This window comes from Oncorhynchus clarkii, chromosome 10, assembly GCF_045791955.1.
Source record: "Oncorhynchus clarkii lewisi isolate Uvic-CL-2024 chromosome 10, UVic_Ocla_1.0, whole genome shotgun sequence".
In the NCBI taxonomy this organism is placed as follows: Eukaryota; Metazoa; Chordata; class Actinopteri; order Salmoniformes; family Salmonidae; genus Oncorhynchus; species Oncorhynchus clarkii.
Window position 1 is genome coordinate 40191114 of NC_092156.1, and position 19278 is coordinate 40210391.

The following is a 19278-nucleotide window of genomic DNA, read 5'->3' on the forward strand; positions in this document are numbered from 1 at the left end:
GAACAAGGAAAGGGAGCTAGGAAAGGTGGAAATTAGCTAGGAAAGGAGATAAGGAAAGGGAACTAGGGATGGAGTTGAGGAAGCTAGGAAAGGAGGAAAGGAAGCTAGGAAAGAAAAGGATTGCTAGGAAAGGAGGAAAATAAAGGGAACCAGGAAAGGAAATGGAGTGAGAAAAGGAGAAAAGGAAAGGAAGCTAGGACAAGGGAGCTAGGAAAGGAAAAAATTAACTAGGAAAGGTAAGGAGATAAGGAAAGAGAGATTTGGAAGGAGGAGAGGAAGCTAGGAATGGAGAGGAAAATAATTTCAAGAAAGAAAAGGAGGCGTTTACATGTATGTGGTTGAGATTAACTATGACCAGTAGAGAGGAAAGGAAAGGAAGAAGAAAATGAAATTAGGAAATGAATATAAGAAATTAGGAAATGCAAGGGAGCGAGGAAAGGAATCTAGGAAAGAAAAGTTCACATCTATGTGGTAGGGATTAACCACGGACAATAGATGGGTATTGGTTTAGTGACAAGCTAGTTTTATGGTGTTTTCAAGACAAATAGGAACTCAAAAATAACCGAGGTCAAATCATGAATTCGGTGATCTTCAGGTTGGAAAGTCGAAGCTTTAGAAATATCGTTTTTTCCCCGAGTTCCTAGCGGTCTTGAAGGCACTGATTTAGTTATCCGAGGTCCCAGTTGTTTTGAACGCGGCAATAGTCACTGCCTTCTGCGGGGCTGCAGCTGGATACTATTGGCCTTGACAGGTGATCACGTGACTTTTAGTCGAAGAGGCATCGGCAAAGCTTCGGTATACGCAAGGCATTATTAGATAGTTTTGACCGCAGTGTACAAGCTAGTTAAATGAACAAAGCAGTTGCTAGCTGCCTTTTATATTTGTAAGGCTGCTGCTATGAAATGAGGAAAACATGGGAGCCAAAGAGTCAAGGATAGGTTTCCTTTCGTATGACGAGGCTATCAACAGAGGTAAACATAATTGACCATTTGCTAACCTTGGCTAGCTAGCTGTCAACATTAGCGTTAGATTCATTAGCTAGCTGGCTAACTTCGTTTATGCTAGCTCTGTTGGATGAGTAATACGTTGCTAACGTTACTAGCTAGCTAACGTCAGGGCAGGCAATTAACTAGCTAACGTTAGTGGACTAAGGTTTAATTCAAATGGGTAGCTAGTACTGCTAGCTTCAGGCTAGCATTAACGGTAATAAGACGCAGTACTGCGGTTAGTTAGTTTACATATTATTCTTTTTTTTTTACCCTAAAGATGTACGTTACAGTACTGCCCTCGGGATCAGGATAGGTTGATGATGACATAGGTATTGGGGAGAGGCCAACGACCGGAAAATAAGGCCTAGAGCTACTGGTAGCTAGCTGTGTACAGTAACTGTCAGTGCCCTGTCATCTAGAAGTGCATGAATGACACCACCAAGTAGCAGCTGCACTGAGAGGCTAACGCTAGCTGTTTGTTGACATTGTCAATTTCACCCGTTTTCGCCCCAATTTCGTGGTATCCAATTGGTTACTGTCACCATCGCTGCAACTCCCGTACGGACTCGGGAGAGGCGATGGTCGAGAGCCGTGCGTCCTCCGAAACGCAACCCAGCTTAACCGTTGGTACTGGGCCAATTGGGTCTCCCGGTCGCGGCCGGTCACCGCAGAGCCTCGACTCGAACCCAGAATCTCTAGTGGCACAGCTAGCACTGCGATACATTGTCAATTTAATACCGTTTCTTTGCATACGTTTACTGGCAAGAGTCAAATTCAACGGGTGTTGGGCGTTAATCATTAAGTCTGTTATTCTGCGCTCTGGCACACTCGGACAAAAGTGCTTTTAAATTGGAGTATTTGTATTTATTAGGGATCCCCGACTCTTCCTGGGGTCCAAGGCACTTACATTACATATAAAACAGTACATCATATAACATAGTTACACCACTATATATCTACAATACAAAATGTATAATACCACCATGCAACAATATTACAATGTACGTGTGTGTAGAGTGCAAAGATAGCCAGAGTGAATTTATCAACAAACCCTGTGTCTTTCTGGTGCTCTAAGTTTGCAATTTATCATATTCATGGTATGTTATGATATTCAGGCCTAGCCTAGCGCTGGAACAGCAACTGTGCAATCAGGGACATGTAAGGCCATCTTATAATTGTTTTTATTTGTATTTAACTAGTCAGTTAAGAAATAATTATTATTTACAATGATGGCCTACCCCTGCCAAACCCTACCCCGGACGACACTGGGTCAATTGTGCGCCGCCCTATGGGACTCCCAATCAGTTGTGATACAGCCCAGGATCAAACCATGGTCTGTAGTGATGCCTCTAGCACTGAGATGCATGACTTAGACCGAGGCACCACTCTAGTGCCCTACCGGTAGTTAGAGCTGACAGAGCTAACTAGTAGTAGCTATACTGACGATGATGGTGTGTGTCTGCCAGTACTGTATCGTTGATGTTGTCTGTCTGGTGCTGTGCCAATGTTTCATTTTATCGTATTCATGATGATAAAAAAAAAAGTTTTGAGTAAGAATAGGCATTGGTAGCATACCACCCTGCATACCACTGCTGGCTTGCTTCTGAAGCTAAGCAGGGTTGGTCCTGGTCAGTTTCTGGATGGGAGACCAGATGCTGCTGGAAGTGGTGTTGGAGGGCCAGTAGGAGGCACTCTTTCCTCTGGTCTAAAAAAAATATCCCAATGCCCCAGGGCAGTAAATGGGGACACTGCCCTGTGTAGGGTAGAGTCTTTCGGATGGGACGTTAAACGGGTGTCCTGACTCTCTGAGGTCATTAAAGATCCCATGGCACTTATCGTAAGAGTAGGGGTGTTAACCCCGGTGTCCTGGCTAAATTCCCAATCTGGTCCTCAAACTATCATGGTCACCTAATAATCCCCAGTTTACAATTGGTTCATTCATCCCCATCCTCTTCCCTGTAACTATTCCCCAGGTCTTTGCTGCAAATGAGAAAGTGTTCTCAGTCAACTTACCTGGTAAAATAACGGATAAATAATAAATAAATAAATTGGTCTGAAGATGAAAAAGAAAGGAAATTCACATGAGCATCACAATGTCTATTCCACCCATGCTCTACCAAGTTTTCCAGCACACCGCTTTGACCTACTATCATCGCTATGTTGGTATTGTGCTTCAAATTACGTTTGAGGAGGCAGGTTGCTTAGAATTCAAACCTTCTCAAACAGCCTAATTGGAACTCTTAGAGGAGGTGCTTCCACAATAATGTGATTTGTACCGCATACAAGGTACAGTATTGGATTCTTCACACACCACAGTATGACATTATCCCATTATGCTACTTTTTTATACTTTTTAAAATTAAATGAATGCAAGCTTTGCTTTTATACTTACAATACCATCAGGCTTGATTGAGCTGTTTTTTCTTGTAGTACTGTGGTGCCTGCCTGTATTTCCTTAAACCTTTATTTTAGAAAAACATGTAATCATAATAACATCCTTTTTTTTGTCAGTAGATGCCCATCATAACAGAAAGTGGTGGTGTGTTGGACACAGTAGCTCAGATAGAGCCTGTCTGCATTCCTGATTTCTGTAACTGCTGGCTTACCTGTGTAATATTGAATTAAGCTCAGTTTCAAACATGGTTCTGTTTTATCATTTGCTGTGCTGATCAATGGAAAGTTCATTACCTCTGTCAAAATAATATGTAGCTTCAAGTTATGTACTTCTTTTTGCAATAAATATGGTGATGCATCAACAATACGCATTTATAATAGGCCTATATCTAAAAATACATACAGCCAAATTTATTTAGATTAACAAGGTAGTTAACCCACTGTTCCCCAGTAAGTAGGCTGTCATTGTAAATAGGAATTTGTTCTTAAATTACTTGCCTAGTTAAATAACTAAAATAAATATATAAAGTACCAGTCAAAAGTTTGGACACGTACTCATTCCAGGGTTTTTCTTTATTTGTACTATTTTCTACATTGTAGAATAATAGTGAAGACATCAGAATTATGAAATAACACATGGAATTATGTAGTAACAAAAAGCGTTAAACAAATCAATATATATTTGAGATTCTTCGAGGGGCCACCCTTGGCCTTGACAGCTTTGCACACTCTTGGCATTCTCTCAACAAGCTTCATGAGGTAGTTTTCTAGAATGCATTTCAATTAACAGGTGTGCCTTGTTAAAAGTTAATTTGTGGAATTTCATTCCTTCTTAATGTGTTTAAGCCAATCAGTTGTGTTGCGACAAGGTAGGGGTGTTATACAGAAGATGGCCCTATTTGGTGAAAGACCAAGTCCATATTATGGCAAGAACAGTACAAATAAGCAAAGAGAAACAACTGTTCATCATTACTTTAAGACATGAAGGTCAGTCAATCTGGAAAATTTCAAGAACTTTGAAGGTTTCTTCAAGTGCAGTCGCAAAAACCATCAAGCGCTATGATGAAACTCGCTCTCATGAGGACCGCCACAGGAAAGGAAGACCCAGAGTTACCTCTGCTGCAGAGTCTCAGAAATTGCAGCCCAAATAAATGCTTCACAGAATTCAAATAACACACATCTCAACATCAACTGTTCAGGGGAGACTGTGGGACTCAGGCCTTCATGGTCGAATTGCTGCAAAGAAACCACTATTAAAGGACACCAATAAGAAGAAGAGACTTGATTGGGCCAAGAAACACGAGCAATGGACATTAGACTGGTGGAAATCTGTCCTTTGTTCTGATGAGTCCAAATTTGAGATTTTTGGTTCCAACAGCCGTGTCTTTGTGAGACGATGAGTAGGTGAAAGGATGATCTCCGCATGTGTGGTTCCCACCGTGAAGAATGGAGGAGGAGGTGTGATGGTGTGGGGGTGTCTTCCTTGTGCCACTGTCTGACTTATTTAGAATTCAAGGCACTTAACAAGCATGACTACCACAGCATTCTGCAATGATAAGCCATCCCATCTGGTTTGAGCTTAGTGGGACTGATTTGTTTTTCAACAGGACAATGACCCTACACACCTTCAAATAAAAGTTTATTTGTCACAGAATACAACAGGTGGAGGAGGAGGCATGGATGTGCACGTGCCCCGCCACTCTGGGAGTTGTGATTGAAAAAAAGAGTAGCAAGGCTATATACAGACACATGTTAGTCAGGCTTATTGAGGTAGTGTGTACATGTAGTTATCGTTAAAGTGACTGCATATACACTGCTCAAAAAAATAAAGGGAACACTAAAATAACACATCCTAGATCTGAATGAAATATTCTTATTAAATACATTTTTCTTTACATAGTTGAATGTCCTGACAACAAAATCACACAAATGATCAATGGAAATCAAATGTATCAACCCATGGAGGTCTGGATTTGGAGTCACACTCAAAATTAAAGTGGAAAACCACACTACAGGCTGATCCAACTTTGTAATGTCCTTAAAACAAGTCAAAATGAGGATCAGTAGTGTGTGTGTGGCCTCCACGTGCCTGTATGACCTCCCTACAACACCTGGGCATGCTCCTGATGAGGTGGCGGATGGTCTCCTGAGGGATCTCCTCCCAGACCTGGACTAAAGCATCCGCCAACTCCTGGACAGTCTGTGGTGCAACGTGGCGTTGGTGGATGGAGCGAGACATGATGTCCCAGATGTGCTCATTTGGATTCTGGGAACGGGCAGGCCAGTCCATAGCATCAATGCCTTCCTCTTGCAGGAACTGCTGACACACTCCAGCCACATGAGGTCTAGAATTGTCTTGTATTAGGAGGAACCCAGGGCCAACCGCACCAGCATATGGTCTCACAAGGGGTCTGAGGATCTCATCTCGGTACCTAATGGCAGTCAGGCTACCTCTGGCGAGCACATGGAGGGCTGTGCGGCCCCCCAAAGAAATGCCACCCCACACCATGACTGACCCACCGCCAAACCGGTCATGCTGGAGGATGTTGCAGGCAGCAGAACGTTCTCCACGGCGTCTCCAGACGGTCACGTCTGTCACGTGCTCAGTGTGAACCTGCTTTCATCTGTGAAGAGCACAGGGCGCCAGTGGCGAATTTGCCAATCTTTGTGTTCTCTGGCAAATGCCTAACGTCCTGCACGGTGTTGGGCTGTAAGCACTACCCCCACCTGTGGACGTCGGGCCCTCATACCACCCTCATGGAGTCTGTTTCTGACCATTTGAGCAGTCACATGCCCATTTGTGGCCTGCTGGAGGTCATTTTGCAGGGCTCTGGCAGTGCTCCTCCTGCTCCTCCTTGCACAAAGGCGGAGGTAGCGGTCCTGCTGCTGGGTTGTTGCCCTCCTACGGCCTCCTCCACGTCTCCTGATGTACTGGCCTGTCTCCTGATAGCGCCTCCATGCTCTGGACACTACGCTGACAGACACAGCCAATCTTCTTGCCACAGCTCGCATTGATGTGCCATCCTGGATGAGCTGCACTCCCTGAGCCACTTGTGTGGTTTGTAGACTCCGTCTCATGCTACCACTAGAGTGAAAGCACCGCCAGCATTCAAAAGTGACCAACACATCAGCCAGGAAGCATAGGAACTGAGAAGTGGTCTGTGGTCACCACCTGCAGAACCACTCCTTTATTGGGGGTGTCTTGCTAATTGCTTATAATTTCCACCTGTTGTCTATTCCTTTTGCACAACAGCATGTGAAAATTATTGTCAATCAGTGTTGCTTCCTAAGTGGACAGTTTGATTTCACAGAAGTGTGATTGACTTGGAGTTACATTGTGTTGTTTAAGTGTTCCCTTTATTCTTTTGAGCAGTGTATGATGAACAGAGAGTAGCAGAAGTGTAAAAAGAGGGGTTGGCGGGTGGTGGGACACAATGCAGATAGCCCGGTTAGCCAATGTGCGTGAGCACTGGTTGGTTGGGCCAATTTAGGTAGTATGTACATGAATGTATAGTTAAAGTGACTATGCATATAAGATAAACAGAGATTAGCAGCAGCGTAAAAGAGGGGTTTGGGGGGTGGCACACAATGCAAATAGTCCGGACAACCATTTGTTTACCTGTTCAGGAGTCTTATGGCTTGGGGGTAAAAACTCTTGAGAAGCCTTTTTGTCCTAGACTTGGCACTCCAATACCGCTTGCCATGCGGTAGTAGAGAGAACAGTCTATGACTGGGTGGCTGGGGTCTTTGACAATTTTTAGGGCCTTCCTCTGACACCGCCTGGTGTAGAGGTCCTGGATGGCAGGCAGCTTTGCCCCAGTGATGTACTGGGCAGTACGCACTACCCTCTGAAGTGCCTTGCTGTCGGAGGCCGAGCAATTGCCGTACCAGGCAGTGATGCAACCGGTCAGGATGCTCTCGATGTTGCAGCTGTAGAACCTTTTGAGGATCTCAGGACCCATGCCAGATGTTTTTAGTTTCCTGAGGGAGAATAGGCTTTGTCGTGCCCTCTTCACGACTGTCTTGGTGTGTTTGGACCCATCTAGTTTGTTGTTGATGTGGACACCAAGGAATTTGAAGACCTCAATCTGCTCCACTACAGCCCCATCGATGAGAATGGGGACGTGCTCGGTGCTCCTTTTCCTGTAGTCCACAATCATCTCCTTAGTCTTGATTACGTTGAGGGATAGGTTTTTATTCTGGCACCTGTGTAAGGGCTATTTGACCAAGAAAGGAGAGTGATGGAGTGCTGTATCAGATGACCTGGCCTCCACAATCACCCGACCTCAACCCAATTGAGTTTGGGATGAGTTGGGCCCGCAGAGTGAAGGAAAAGCAGCCAACAAGTGCTCAGCATATGTTGGAACTCCTTCAAGTCTTATTTCATAGTTTTGATGCCTTTACTATTACTGGAAAATAGTGGAAAATAGTACAAATAAAAACCCTTGAATGAGTACATGTGTAAACTTTTGACTCTGTGTGTGTGTGTGTGTGTATATATATATATATATATTACGGTTATGTTATTTTCACGACAGTCTTCATCCATAACCGTCGGTTATTAGTAATTTTGCCATTTCCTTTGGGTCGCAGAGATGCATCTTCCTACAATTATTGATAAGTTACAGGGCCTAAAATGAACCCCTGCCAAATGCGAGTAGATTTCTATGTCTATGTCGATGTCTATTTCACCAGCCACGTTGGCGGGTGGTCAGGGCTTCACCTGCAGTCAATAAGTCAAGTACACATTTTATAGCTAAATTAATGCAGCAGTAGCTGTTTTCAAAGTGTTTGCCGTTTTGTTTTGTAGCTGGTAGTGAATCTCACACAAATACTAATCCTATGATATATATCCCACCTTGTGCAATGCGCAGCAACACTGCCTGGCTGGGGAGCTGTGTGCACTGATAGATGGCCTGAAGGTTAATTTTTTAGAAGTGCTGTGCACATGCATAAAAGTTGGTCTAATTTACTCAAGTACAAAAGTGAGACTTTGTTATTGTGTTTCTTGGTTATTTACCTTTGTTTTGTTCACAAGAAAGATTGTTTTTCAATGTTTGCTTCAAATTCTTATTTACAGTAACGGCCTACCCCTTGTTCAGCGGCAGAACGACATATTTTTATCTCGTCAGCTCGGTGATGTGATCCAAAAACCTTTCGGTCCAACGCTATAACCAGTAGGCTACCTGCCGCCCCTAGTCAGATTCTTTATCTAATAGGCACACTGTCACTGAGGACTTGAGTGACCTGCCTTTGTTGCCACGGGAACCTCCCAAAAAATGAAATAAAATGTATCAATATACCACATCACTTTTTTGCTAGTAATACATTTATTGTGTAAGAAACATGACAAAGCATGAAAAAATTTTTGGGGTGGGGGGTTGTGTGTAATTATGTCCCCAAAAATATTTTAGCTGATGAAAAGTCTGTTTTAGGCCCTGATATTAGTTATGATGGTAGCTATTGTAATACAATTTAACAGTCTTGGTGGTTGTGGGTTGGGGTAAAGGAGTTAAGCAGATAGCCTTTGCTTGTATTGGTGACCATGGTTTGATGCTCTGCCATAACCATAGTCCGTGTTTCATTTACAGAAAAGCGATTATATTTTCTAAACACTTACGGTTTCTCTATTCCTCCCAGTCACTGATGTGGAGCTCCAGCGTCTGAAGGATGCCTTCCGCAGGACCAGTGGCCTGTCCTGTTATATGAGCCAGCAGTGCTTCCTCAGGGAGGTGCTGGGAGATGTCGTACCACCCAGGGTTGCTGAGGTGAGCCTATTTCTACACCTGCATTGCTTGCTGTTTGGGATTTTAGGCTGGGTTTCTGTACAGCACTTTTATATATCAGCTGATGTAAGAAGGGCTATATAAATACATTTGATTTGATATTTAAACCGATAGAGGGCCCAGTCTGATGGGAGGGATTGTAGCCTATTGTGCTCTTCTGATGTTAGTTCACATTAGCAGCAAATGGGCTTGACTCTTCCTAACAGCTTTTGGAATGTGGTCCTGCAAGTCAGAGCATTCATAATTTCACTTTTGCTTGACAGTGAAATTATGTCGAGCATAACTTTTGCCCTCAGAACAGCTTCCTTTCGTCGGGGCATGGACTCTACAAGGTGTCAAGCATTCCACAGGGATGCTGGCCCATGTTGACTCCAATGCTTCCCACAGGTGTCAAGTTGGCTGGATGTCCTTTGGGTGGTCTACCATTCTTGATACACACGGGAAACTGTTGACCAGGAAAAACCCAGCATCGTTGCAGTTCTTGAAACAAACCGGTGCGCCTGGCACCTACTTACATACCCCCTTCAAAGGCACTTAAATCAGGCTCTGAATGGCACACATACACAATCCATGTCTCAATTGTCTTAAGCCTTAAAAATCCTTTAACCTATATCCTCCCCTTCATCTGTACTGATTTAAGTGGATTTAATGTGACATCAATAAGGGATCATAGTTTTCACCTGCATTCACCTTGTCAGTCTGTTATGGAAAGAGCAGGTGTTCTTAATGTTTTTTATACTCAGTGTATGTCTAATCAGTAGTCAAATTTTGGTTGCCCAAGTGACGAACAGAGATTTTTTTTAATGTAAATGGAATGTTATAGAAGGGTCCAGACACTTTTTGTTGTTGCAATTTCCCTTGTTTTTGAAAAACTTACCCCAACCAGTAATTCAATTCCAAATCCTTGTTGTGCAGTATGGGGGCTCAAAAAACATAAACAAATGCTCCAGACACACAAATACATCCTTTTAAAAACTGAAACGCTCTCAGTATAGTGACACAGGTCTTTTAGATGTTGTATACATGGAAATGGTCATTCCGAACTTTATCCACATCGTTTTATTCCATTTTGTGCACATCGAGCTGTTTCCCCTATCTAACATTATCCGTGGAGCCTACTGTTAGGATAGACGGTGAGGTATTGCTCGAGTCACAACAACATTGAATATAACATTGCGGATAAAGTTCTGAATGACTCTTTCACGTGTACAACATCTAAAGACCTGCATCACTATACTGAGAGCTTTCCCGTTTCTAAAAGGACATATTTGGGTGTTTTTGGAGCCTTTGTTCATGTTTTTTCTGAGCCCCTGTACTGCAAAACAAGGATGAGGACGTGAATCACTGGTTGGAGTAAGTTTCTCAAACAAGGGAAGCCGCAAAAAAAAGTGTCTGTACCCTTCTATAACATGCCATTTACATTTTTAAAAATTGCAATTTGGTTTTGAAAAAGCTACATTCTCCTTTTTTAAAGCTCTAATTAATCTTCACTTTTTGCATTTGCATGGGGAAAATGTTTTTTTTTTTTAAAGATTTCTACGACAGCGCTCACTCTACAAAAAACAACCTGTCAAAGAAAGTAGGTCAGGACTGGGCATGAATGGGTTGGTTGACATGTTTACCTGAACTCAACCCAGCTCCCTTCCCCTATCTCTAGGTGATATACAGCTCATTCGGCGGGACCCCTAAAGGCCTGCACTTCAACAACCTCATTGTTGGGCTGGTTCTCTTGACTAGAGGACGTGATGAGGAAAAAGCTAAATGTGAGTATTGTAAGACAGACTTATGAAACCACTAGAGATGTTTGTGTTGACCATGTAATTTCAAGAATAATCAGAATAATATAAATAATTTAATAGGATCTCTGTTAGAATAATATTTAAACAAAGTTTAAACAAATGGACCATCTTCACACTTAGTGTGGTATGTCATTTATTTTCTTAAAAATATCTTCTGTGATTCATCCCCTTGTAAATATCACATGTGACTGAGTTGCATAACAAGCTAACCTTCTTTTGTGGCTCTCCTTCAGACATTTTTAGTCTGTTTGCCAGCGATTCAGGCAATCATGCAACGCGAGAGGACATGGAAAGCATGCTGCAGACCGTGGATGGAGAGATCCCACTTTCTCTCAGGAAGTGTTTCTCAGAGGTCCGCTCGCATGCCTTAGTTGACTGAATATGTATTTTACTGTTTTAAACAACTTTTGACAGCCATGTTTTCACATATGATATTTATTAGGCTACCTTTTTGTTCTATTACCAGGTCTATTTTTATCTGCAACATCTGTTCACTACAATAATGCCACATCCTAATCTACCCTCATGCCTTATCTAATTGTAAACTGCTGACAGGACTTAGCACACCTAGGCTTTCTTATCTGTTTAACCAAGTGCACAGGGCTGCTAATGCTACTTAACACAGAAAGATAATTTGCACCTTTTGTTATTTTCTTTACCAGGGTGAGAAGGTAAATTATGAGAAATTTAAGAGCTGGCTCCTGCAGAACAAGGATGCTTTCACCTTCTCCCGCTGGCTCCTGTCCAGTGGGGTGTGTGTCACTCTGACAGACGATAGTGACACACCCACCTTCTACCAGACCTTGGCTGGAGTAACACACTGTGAGTGACGCTCATCCTGATCCTTTGGGAGATATACTAAACAATAGCCTAGGCTAAGGGTCCGATATGATCACTAGTCTTGTCATGCCGCTTATTGATTTTTCTCTTGCAGTAGAGGAATCAGATATCATTGACCTGGAGAAGAGATACTGGCTGCTGAAAGCTCAATCTCGGACTGGCCGATTTGACCTGGAAACCTTTGTCCCGTTAGTTTCTCCCCCTATTCATGCATCACTAAGTGAAGGTAAGAGAAAACAGGATTGATTTATTGGATACTTATTTTGAAGGAAATCGTTACTACTTCCATCTTCAACATTTCTCTTTGTGTCCAGGTTTGTTTCATGCCTTTGATGAAAACAGGGACAATCACATAGATTTCAAGGAAATCTCGTGTGGCCTATCTGCTTGCTGCAGAGGGCCTTTGGCAGAGAGACAGAAGTGTAAGTGGATACACAAGCATTAAGCCTTGCTGTTTGTCATTTCTTCATTACTTTAGCTATGTTTCTATTAACTATTCCAGTGCTTTTTTTACACTTAGAAAATCGTATATGAGAATTGCCTGCTACAGTGCGTTTCTATTAAATTATCTTGTGTCGATTCAAAACAGCTGGACATAGTGACGTCACACCTAGGGCTGTTATGGTGATGTGACTGTTATGGGGACACCGGTAGTCACGAGTCATGACCGCAGTCAAATTCAATGTGACCGTTTGTCACGTAATTAGGCTTCTCCAGACTCTGATGCTGCCAATGGTCATTAGTAGCCTACTAAACTTGCTAACTGCCTGGTACTCAGCACTCTATTGTTCCTGTAATCACTCACACAAATGTAATCGAAAATCTAATCAAATCAAATGTTATTTGTCACATACACATGGTTAGCAGATGTTAATGCGAGTGTAGCGAAATGCTTGTGCTTCTAGTTCCGACCATGCAGTAATATCTAACAAGTAATCTAACCTAACAATTTCACAACAACTACCTTATATATACACACACACACACAAGTGTAAAGGAATGAGTAAGAATATGTACATAATATATGAATGAGTGATGGCCGAACAGCATTGACAAGATGCAGTAGATGGTATAGAGTACAGTATATACATATGAGTTGAGTAATGTAGGGTATGTAAACATTATATAAGTGGCATTGTTTAAAGTGGCTAGTGATAAATGTATTACATCAATTTTTCCATTATTAAAGTTGAGTCAGAATGTTGGCAGCAGCCACTCAATGTGGCTGTTTAATCAAACACTTCATGAGTGCCTATGAGCTCATGTTGGGCAACATTTCTATAGGCTATGCAATTGTGTGAGAAAACAGAGGATCCCATCAGATTTCCATTGGCTAGACCTACTATATTTATTTCTCAACTATTAAGCGCATTGCTTCGCTACAACAGGAGAAGAGCCTACCTACTGGCATGAAAATGAACCAATGAAAAAGCGTCCTCCATTCGCAACTTAAGTACATAATAATTCCCCCCCCATGCCCCTGTTCTGAGACAGGTGAATGATAATGGTCCATTCTAAATCCTAATTATTATCATTAAATAAAGAATAGTTTGATAGGCCAATATTGTCACCCATCACTTGTGAATGATGCCCAGCTTGTGCAAGAAACAGTGCATACCTTTTTTTTGCGTCTTTTTCAAATCATAGTCACACACCTCATGTATGCTAACAAGGTTTGTATCACAAAGGCCAAATAACTTATTTTAAAATTAACCACATTAATCTGCCTTATAACCAACCGGTGTTGAGCCTAACTGGCATACAGTGCATTCGGAATGTATTCCGACCCCCTGACATTTTCAACATTTTATTTCGTTACAGCCTTATTCTGAAATTGATTAAATTGTATTTTATTCTCAGCAATCTACACACAATACTTCATAATGACAAAGCAAAAATTGTTTTTTAGAAAATATGACATTTACATAAGTATTCAGACCCTTTGCTCAGTACTTTGTTGAAACACATTTGGGAGCGATTACAGCCTCTAGTCTTCTTTGGTATTACGCTACATGCCTGGCACATGCATTTGGGGAGTTTCTCCCATTCTTCTCTGCAGATCCTTTCAAGCTCTGTCAGGTTGGTTGGGGAGTGTCGCTGCACAGCTATATTCAGGTCTATCTAGAGATGTTCGATTGGATTCAAGTCCAGGCTCTGGCTGCAGAGATGGTTATCCATCTGGATGGTTCTCCCATCTCCACAGAGGAACTCTGGAGCTCTGTCAGAGTGACCATCGGGTTCTTGGTCCTGACCAAGGCCCTTCCTCCCCGATTGCTCAGTTTGGCTGAGTGGCCAGCCTTAGGCACACGAGTCTTGGTTCTTCCATTTAAGAATGATGGAGGCTACTGTGTTCTTGGGGGACCTTCAATGCTGCAAAAACATTTTTTGTACCATTCTCCAGATCTGTGCCTTGACACAATCTTGTCTCTGAGCTCTACTGACAATTCCTTCGATCTTATGGAATGTTTTTTTTTTGCTTAGAAAAGCACTGTCAACTGTGGGACCTTATATAGACAGGTGTGTGCCTTTCCAAATCATGTCCAATCAATTTAATTTACCACAGGTGGACTCCAATAAAGTTGTAGAAATATCCAGGATGATCAATGGAAACAGGATGCACCGGAGCTCTATTTCGAGTCTCATAGCAAAGGGTCTGAATATTATGTAAATAATGTATTTCTGTTTATTTTTAATACATTTGCAACAATTTCTAAAAACCTGTTTTCGCTTAGTCATTATGGAGTATTGTGTGTAGATTGCTGAGGAAAAATAATATTGAATCAGTTTTAGAATGAGGCTGCACTGTAGGCGTAACAAAATGTAGAAAAGGTCAAGGGGTCTGAATACTTTCCAAATGCTTGTGAGATTGAAGTTTGGGCAAGATAATTTTCACCATAAAAATGCCCCTTTATAATAAAGCATTACATGCATAATTTGCCATCACTTGTTTACTCGCTAATTGATTGCATATTGTTACATTCATGCTTATTGCGGGTGTGCGGAGCGCCGTGCTTATGTGAAGGAATAGCCTAATAGTTGATCAACATTTTAAGCTAAACGGTCAGCCTCAAGTTTTTTTGATACTAGTGGTTTTATTTCATTTGGGCAGCTGTCTGATCCCACTACTGTCGCAGAGATATGTTTGGAATATTTATTTATTGAATGAAGGACAAGTTGACCAATATAATAGGTCAAGTTTTGTACTTTGGGGGATAGTAGAATGACATAGGCTTGTGCTTTTGCTATCCGTTAGGGCTACTCATCTTATTGGCTGATGAAAAGTAGTGAACAGTTCTAACATCTTCAATATGAGACTTGGAATTTGAGGGATGCTCGCAGTTGCGTCCCAGATGTGTCTGTCTTCATTAATTTGTAGCCTACTTCTTAGGTAAAATGCCTGTCGGAAGCACTCGATCACGTGATGGGCATTGGCTGCATCTGAGAGTACCATGTGACTGAGCGGTGCTTCGGAGCACGGCAGTCGGCAGAAGGGAATTATAATTAGCCTATTATATTCAGCCCAAGGGCACAATGGCTGTACAATGATTTGGAATTTTTTAGGGGGCATCACGGCCACACAAGGGAGATGCCGCCGGGACATTCGAGGCCTGGAGAGAATATTATCAAGTGCTTGTCAAATTGTGAATGAGAGACTGAAGTGTGTGCAGCGTACTTTTTTCAAATCATCATTAGACCCATCATGAAGCCTTAGAATGTATTAAACATCAAAACATATAGCCCAACGTTTGTATCATAGCTAAAGTTGCATAAAAAACTCTAAATTAAGCATGTAGGAGGGCCAGTTTCTTAGTTAACTGCTCAACACAGAATAGCCACATGCACTTCCTATGAAATATCCTTTATTTTATTAAGCTATGTTCAATTGTATTCTTCATACTGTAAAATATATATATATATATATATATATTTTTAAAAATGATGCCACGGAATTCTAAGCAAATATTGTCTGCTAAATGAACTAGTGTTGCCTACAGCCATATGGCATAGCCAGATCAGGGCCTAACATAAGGACAACTCAAAGTATATGCTATTCTGTTCTTCTGAAATGGACTATGATGGTGGAGGCTATATTAAATGGATTTATTAGACTTTTTAAAATGTAGATGTGCCAAAGGTCCTCATCAGTGTCTTGTTGGTTATGCTTGGAAGCCAGAACATGCGAAACGGGTTTATGCTAATTAATGGTCAATTACCGTAAGACCGGCAGTTATTTGCTTGACAATCTCCAGCTGACAAAATTTCATGACTGCCACAGCCCTAGTCACACCTAAAATAAAAACTTTGTTTCTCAAAAAACTACAGTATTGAATAAAAATGAAGTGTTTCCATTACCCATTTAGGAAAATTGCGCATTAATAAATAGTTGACTGCCTGCCTGTATGCCCTCCCACCTGTCTGTATGTCTCAGGTAGCCTGCGAAAGCCAGCATAGATGAATATTTGCCATATTGTAATAATTCTCACGTGACAACACATCGCCACGGTCCGTAACATGCAATCCTGTAGATCTGAAATAATTCAGCCAACCAGAAAAGCAAGGCGAAGGAATTCCGGCATTATTGAAAGTCAGGACAATCCTTGTCCTACAAAGGAAAATCATTTTTATAGATGTTGCAAGCAGTAGACATTAGAATGAATTGTGGAGTGGCGTTTTATAGTTGTGTTATTAAATTATGTGCCCCGCATACCTTAAATTATTCAGCAATCGTAATTTATTCTAAAAACACCAAATTTGACAAAATCGAACTGCTAAAAATGTTAAAATTTCTCATTGGTCATTGATCATCATTGATTTTGTTTACGACATTGCTTTTGTCGAATAAACCTGGGTCAATGGAAACCTGCCTATTAACTGTTTCAATGTGGGACTTTCCCCTTGTTTCTTCTCCCCAGTCTGTTTCAAAGTGTTTGATGTTGACCATGATGGGCTTCTGTCTCGGGAGGAAATCACAGATATGGTTGGGGCATTACTGGAGGTGTGGAAAGACAATCGCACAGACCCTCTACCTGTAAGTAACATTTGGCCATACTGGACATATGATGGACATCATGTAGAAAATGATAACTGTTGTAGTGTTTGTAGTTAGTTTGTTTGTTTTAACCTGTCCCGTAACCACTTATCTTACGCTGCCCCTGTCCCCTTAGGAAACGCACAGTAATGTCCATGCCATTGTGGAAGACATCCTGAAGGAGCATGATACCACTAAGGTATTACCTTATTGCCTGCGTTGCTTTGAATTTGTACATATTTCTTAAATTTTGTCAGAAAATGTTGAAACTGGAATTTTGTTGTTTTGTTCTTAAGAAAGGGCATTTGACCCTGGAGGATTACCAAATATGGAGTGTGATGAGTGCACTTGCCAATGAGTTCCTCAACCTGTTATTTCAGGTAAGAGCCAGCCACTGTGTTTCTACTTTGGTCATCATTATGTGCTGTGTGTGCTTTTCTGCTGGATCACCAGTCTTCTGCTCTCCTGTTGGTCCCTAGGTGTGCCATATTGTCCTGGGGCTGCGGCCTGCCTCGTGTGAAGAGGAGGGAAAGATAATCAGGTGTGTGTGTCTGTCACCATGTCATTGTCCTCTCCTGCTGTCATACACATGCCCCTCATCAATCTACCACTCACAAACTCATTGACTTGTGTCTGCAGGGGCTGGTTGGAGAGAGAGAGCAGACATGGCCTCCAGCCAGGAGACTACTGGTTCCTCATAGCAGTGCCGTGGTGGCAGCAGTGGAGAGACTACGTCAAATATGTAAGCAAGGCTTTTTAGCTGCTTGACACCATGATCATCTGTTTCTCATAATGTGCCCACTCTACAATATAATCTCTTTGCTGTTGTGGTTGTTGGCGCCTCGTCCAGGACAACACGCACATCGTGGTGGAACAGCCGTCAGTGTTTGGCACAGGGAGGAGTGGTGTAGGGGCCCAGACGCAGGCCAGGGCAGAGCAGGGCCCAGAGGGGGAGAGCATGGCCAGCTCCCACAGCTCCCCAGAGGAAAAGTTCTCAGACAACATCTCCAGTGCATCAGAGGCCTCTGAGACAACCAGTGGCAGTGAGTGGCTAAGAATTCTCAGCATTGCATTTAGCAAAACAGTTGGATACTAGTATAGCTTAAGGAAATATTCCACTTAGTTGTTAACTATTGCATACCTGAGAGTGAGTTTTCCATTGAATGTCACTGAAAACAATTAAAACAATTTGCTCTCTTTAGGCCTTCTACCCCTGGGCTCGACTGCTACGGATATTTGCTTTGCCCGGCAGCATGAGACCCCAGATGCAGACAACCAGTGCTTCCTGGGGGCTGATGTGAACATGGCGGTTCTAAGGCCTGGGGCCATCGACAACCAGCCTCTGGTTATGTCGGAGCCCTTAAAGGTAGACACCACCACCACAAACAACACTGTGGAAGTATGTTCCTATTCCTCAAACTGACATTGCCATATTGTTTCAGTTTTAACCCTGCCCCTCTTGAACTGTTCCCCCAGGCTCCCACATTGACCATGGAGGGGGGCCTACTGAGGCGCTCCCCATCCCTGATTCTAAGCAGGGACTTTGAGGTTGTGCCAGAGCCGGTGTGGAGGGCACTCTACCACTGGTACGGAGCCAACCTGAGTCTCCCCAGGCCGGTATGTACAGTTTAACTTGTGGATTTTCCAGTTACCGTTATTAATCCTGATATTGTGTTAACCTCATATTCCCGTCCCCTCTCCTCTTCTCCTGTGGGTATTCCCAGGTGATCAGAAACACCAAGACAGACTGTGCTGAGCTAGAGCTGTTCCCCCGCCACCTGCTCTTCCTGAGGCAGCAGCAGCCCCCCGCCCGCACCCCCCAGAACAATGTCTGGGTCAATATGGGTAAGAGCTTCCCCTGCATGTGTCTCCAGCACCTCTCCAAAGGAGAGACAAGAGTAGCACAATGGCCTAGTGACTTTCTGCTCCAAGAGTGTGGCAGGGTCAGTGCCACACTGTGAGTCTATTTTTACATCCGTGTTGTAATCTGATTATCTGACAGTCAGACCTTTTGTCTGAAGCGTGTCTGATTAGATCATACTCTACATTCAACTAATTTCAAAAAGTTGTACTATTTTTGCACTTCTGTAATTCTAGAATAGTTTGTCTTGTTGAATAATAGTTCCCGCGTGTGCAGCTTGTGAGATCAGCTATCTATTCTCTCTCCACACAACCAATAAATCTTCTTCTTTTTTACGTGGATGTCACAGGACTGGTGGCACCACGGGGTCACATTAATCTCAGTCATGTGAGATCACTTCTGTGTGGGGAACTGGGTGCTCACTATGCATACACCCTTTTTTTCTGTGACACTATCCTAAGATGGCAATATCCTAATAGGCAATATCCTAAGATGTGCACGATCCACTGACGTCAATTCATGATCTGCGCGGATCTCAAGTTGGGCCTCATTGATTGGCAGAGCCTTTGGCCACAGCAAA

The 19278-nt window shown here is 42.5% G+C and overlaps 1 protein-coding gene across 2 annotated transcripts in view; it reads left to right on the forward strand.

Annotated features, from left to right (window-relative positions):
- The first annotated feature begins 476 nt into the window (after positions 1–476).
- LOC139418466 (ubiquitin carboxyl-terminal hydrolase 32-like) overlaps positions 477–19278 on the forward strand; it is a 28858-nt gene continuing 10056 nt past the window's right edge. Inside the window, exons 1-16 of one of the 2 annotated variants that reach the window (XM_071167936.1) lie at positions 477–971; positions 9024–9151; positions 10827–10932; positions 11202–11320; positions 11631–11790; positions 11903–12034; positions 12123–12230; positions 16722–16837; positions 16974–17036; positions 17134–17217; positions 17317–17378; positions 17477–17579; positions 17688–17880; positions 18040–18203; positions 18314–18454; positions 18562–18682. In XM_071167936.1, coding sequence (XP_071024037.1) covers positions 914–971; positions 9024–9151; positions 10827–10932; positions 11202–11320; positions 11631–11790; positions 11903–12034; positions 12123–12230; positions 16722–16837; positions 16974–17036; positions 17134–17217; positions 17317–17378; positions 17477–17579; positions 17688–17880; positions 18040–18203; positions 18314–18454; positions 18562–18682 — 1858 coding nt within the window. In that variant the 5' untranslated portion in view covers positions 477–913. The remainder of the gene's footprint in view (positions 972–9023; positions 9152–10826; positions 10933–11201; positions 11321–11630; positions 11791–11902; positions 12035–12122; positions 12231–16721; positions 16838–16973; positions 17037–17133; positions 17218–17316; positions 17379–17476; positions 17580–17687; positions 17881–18039; positions 18204–18313; positions 18455–18561; positions 18683–19278) is intronic. The other variant, XM_071167935.1, reaches the window with a different exon arrangement.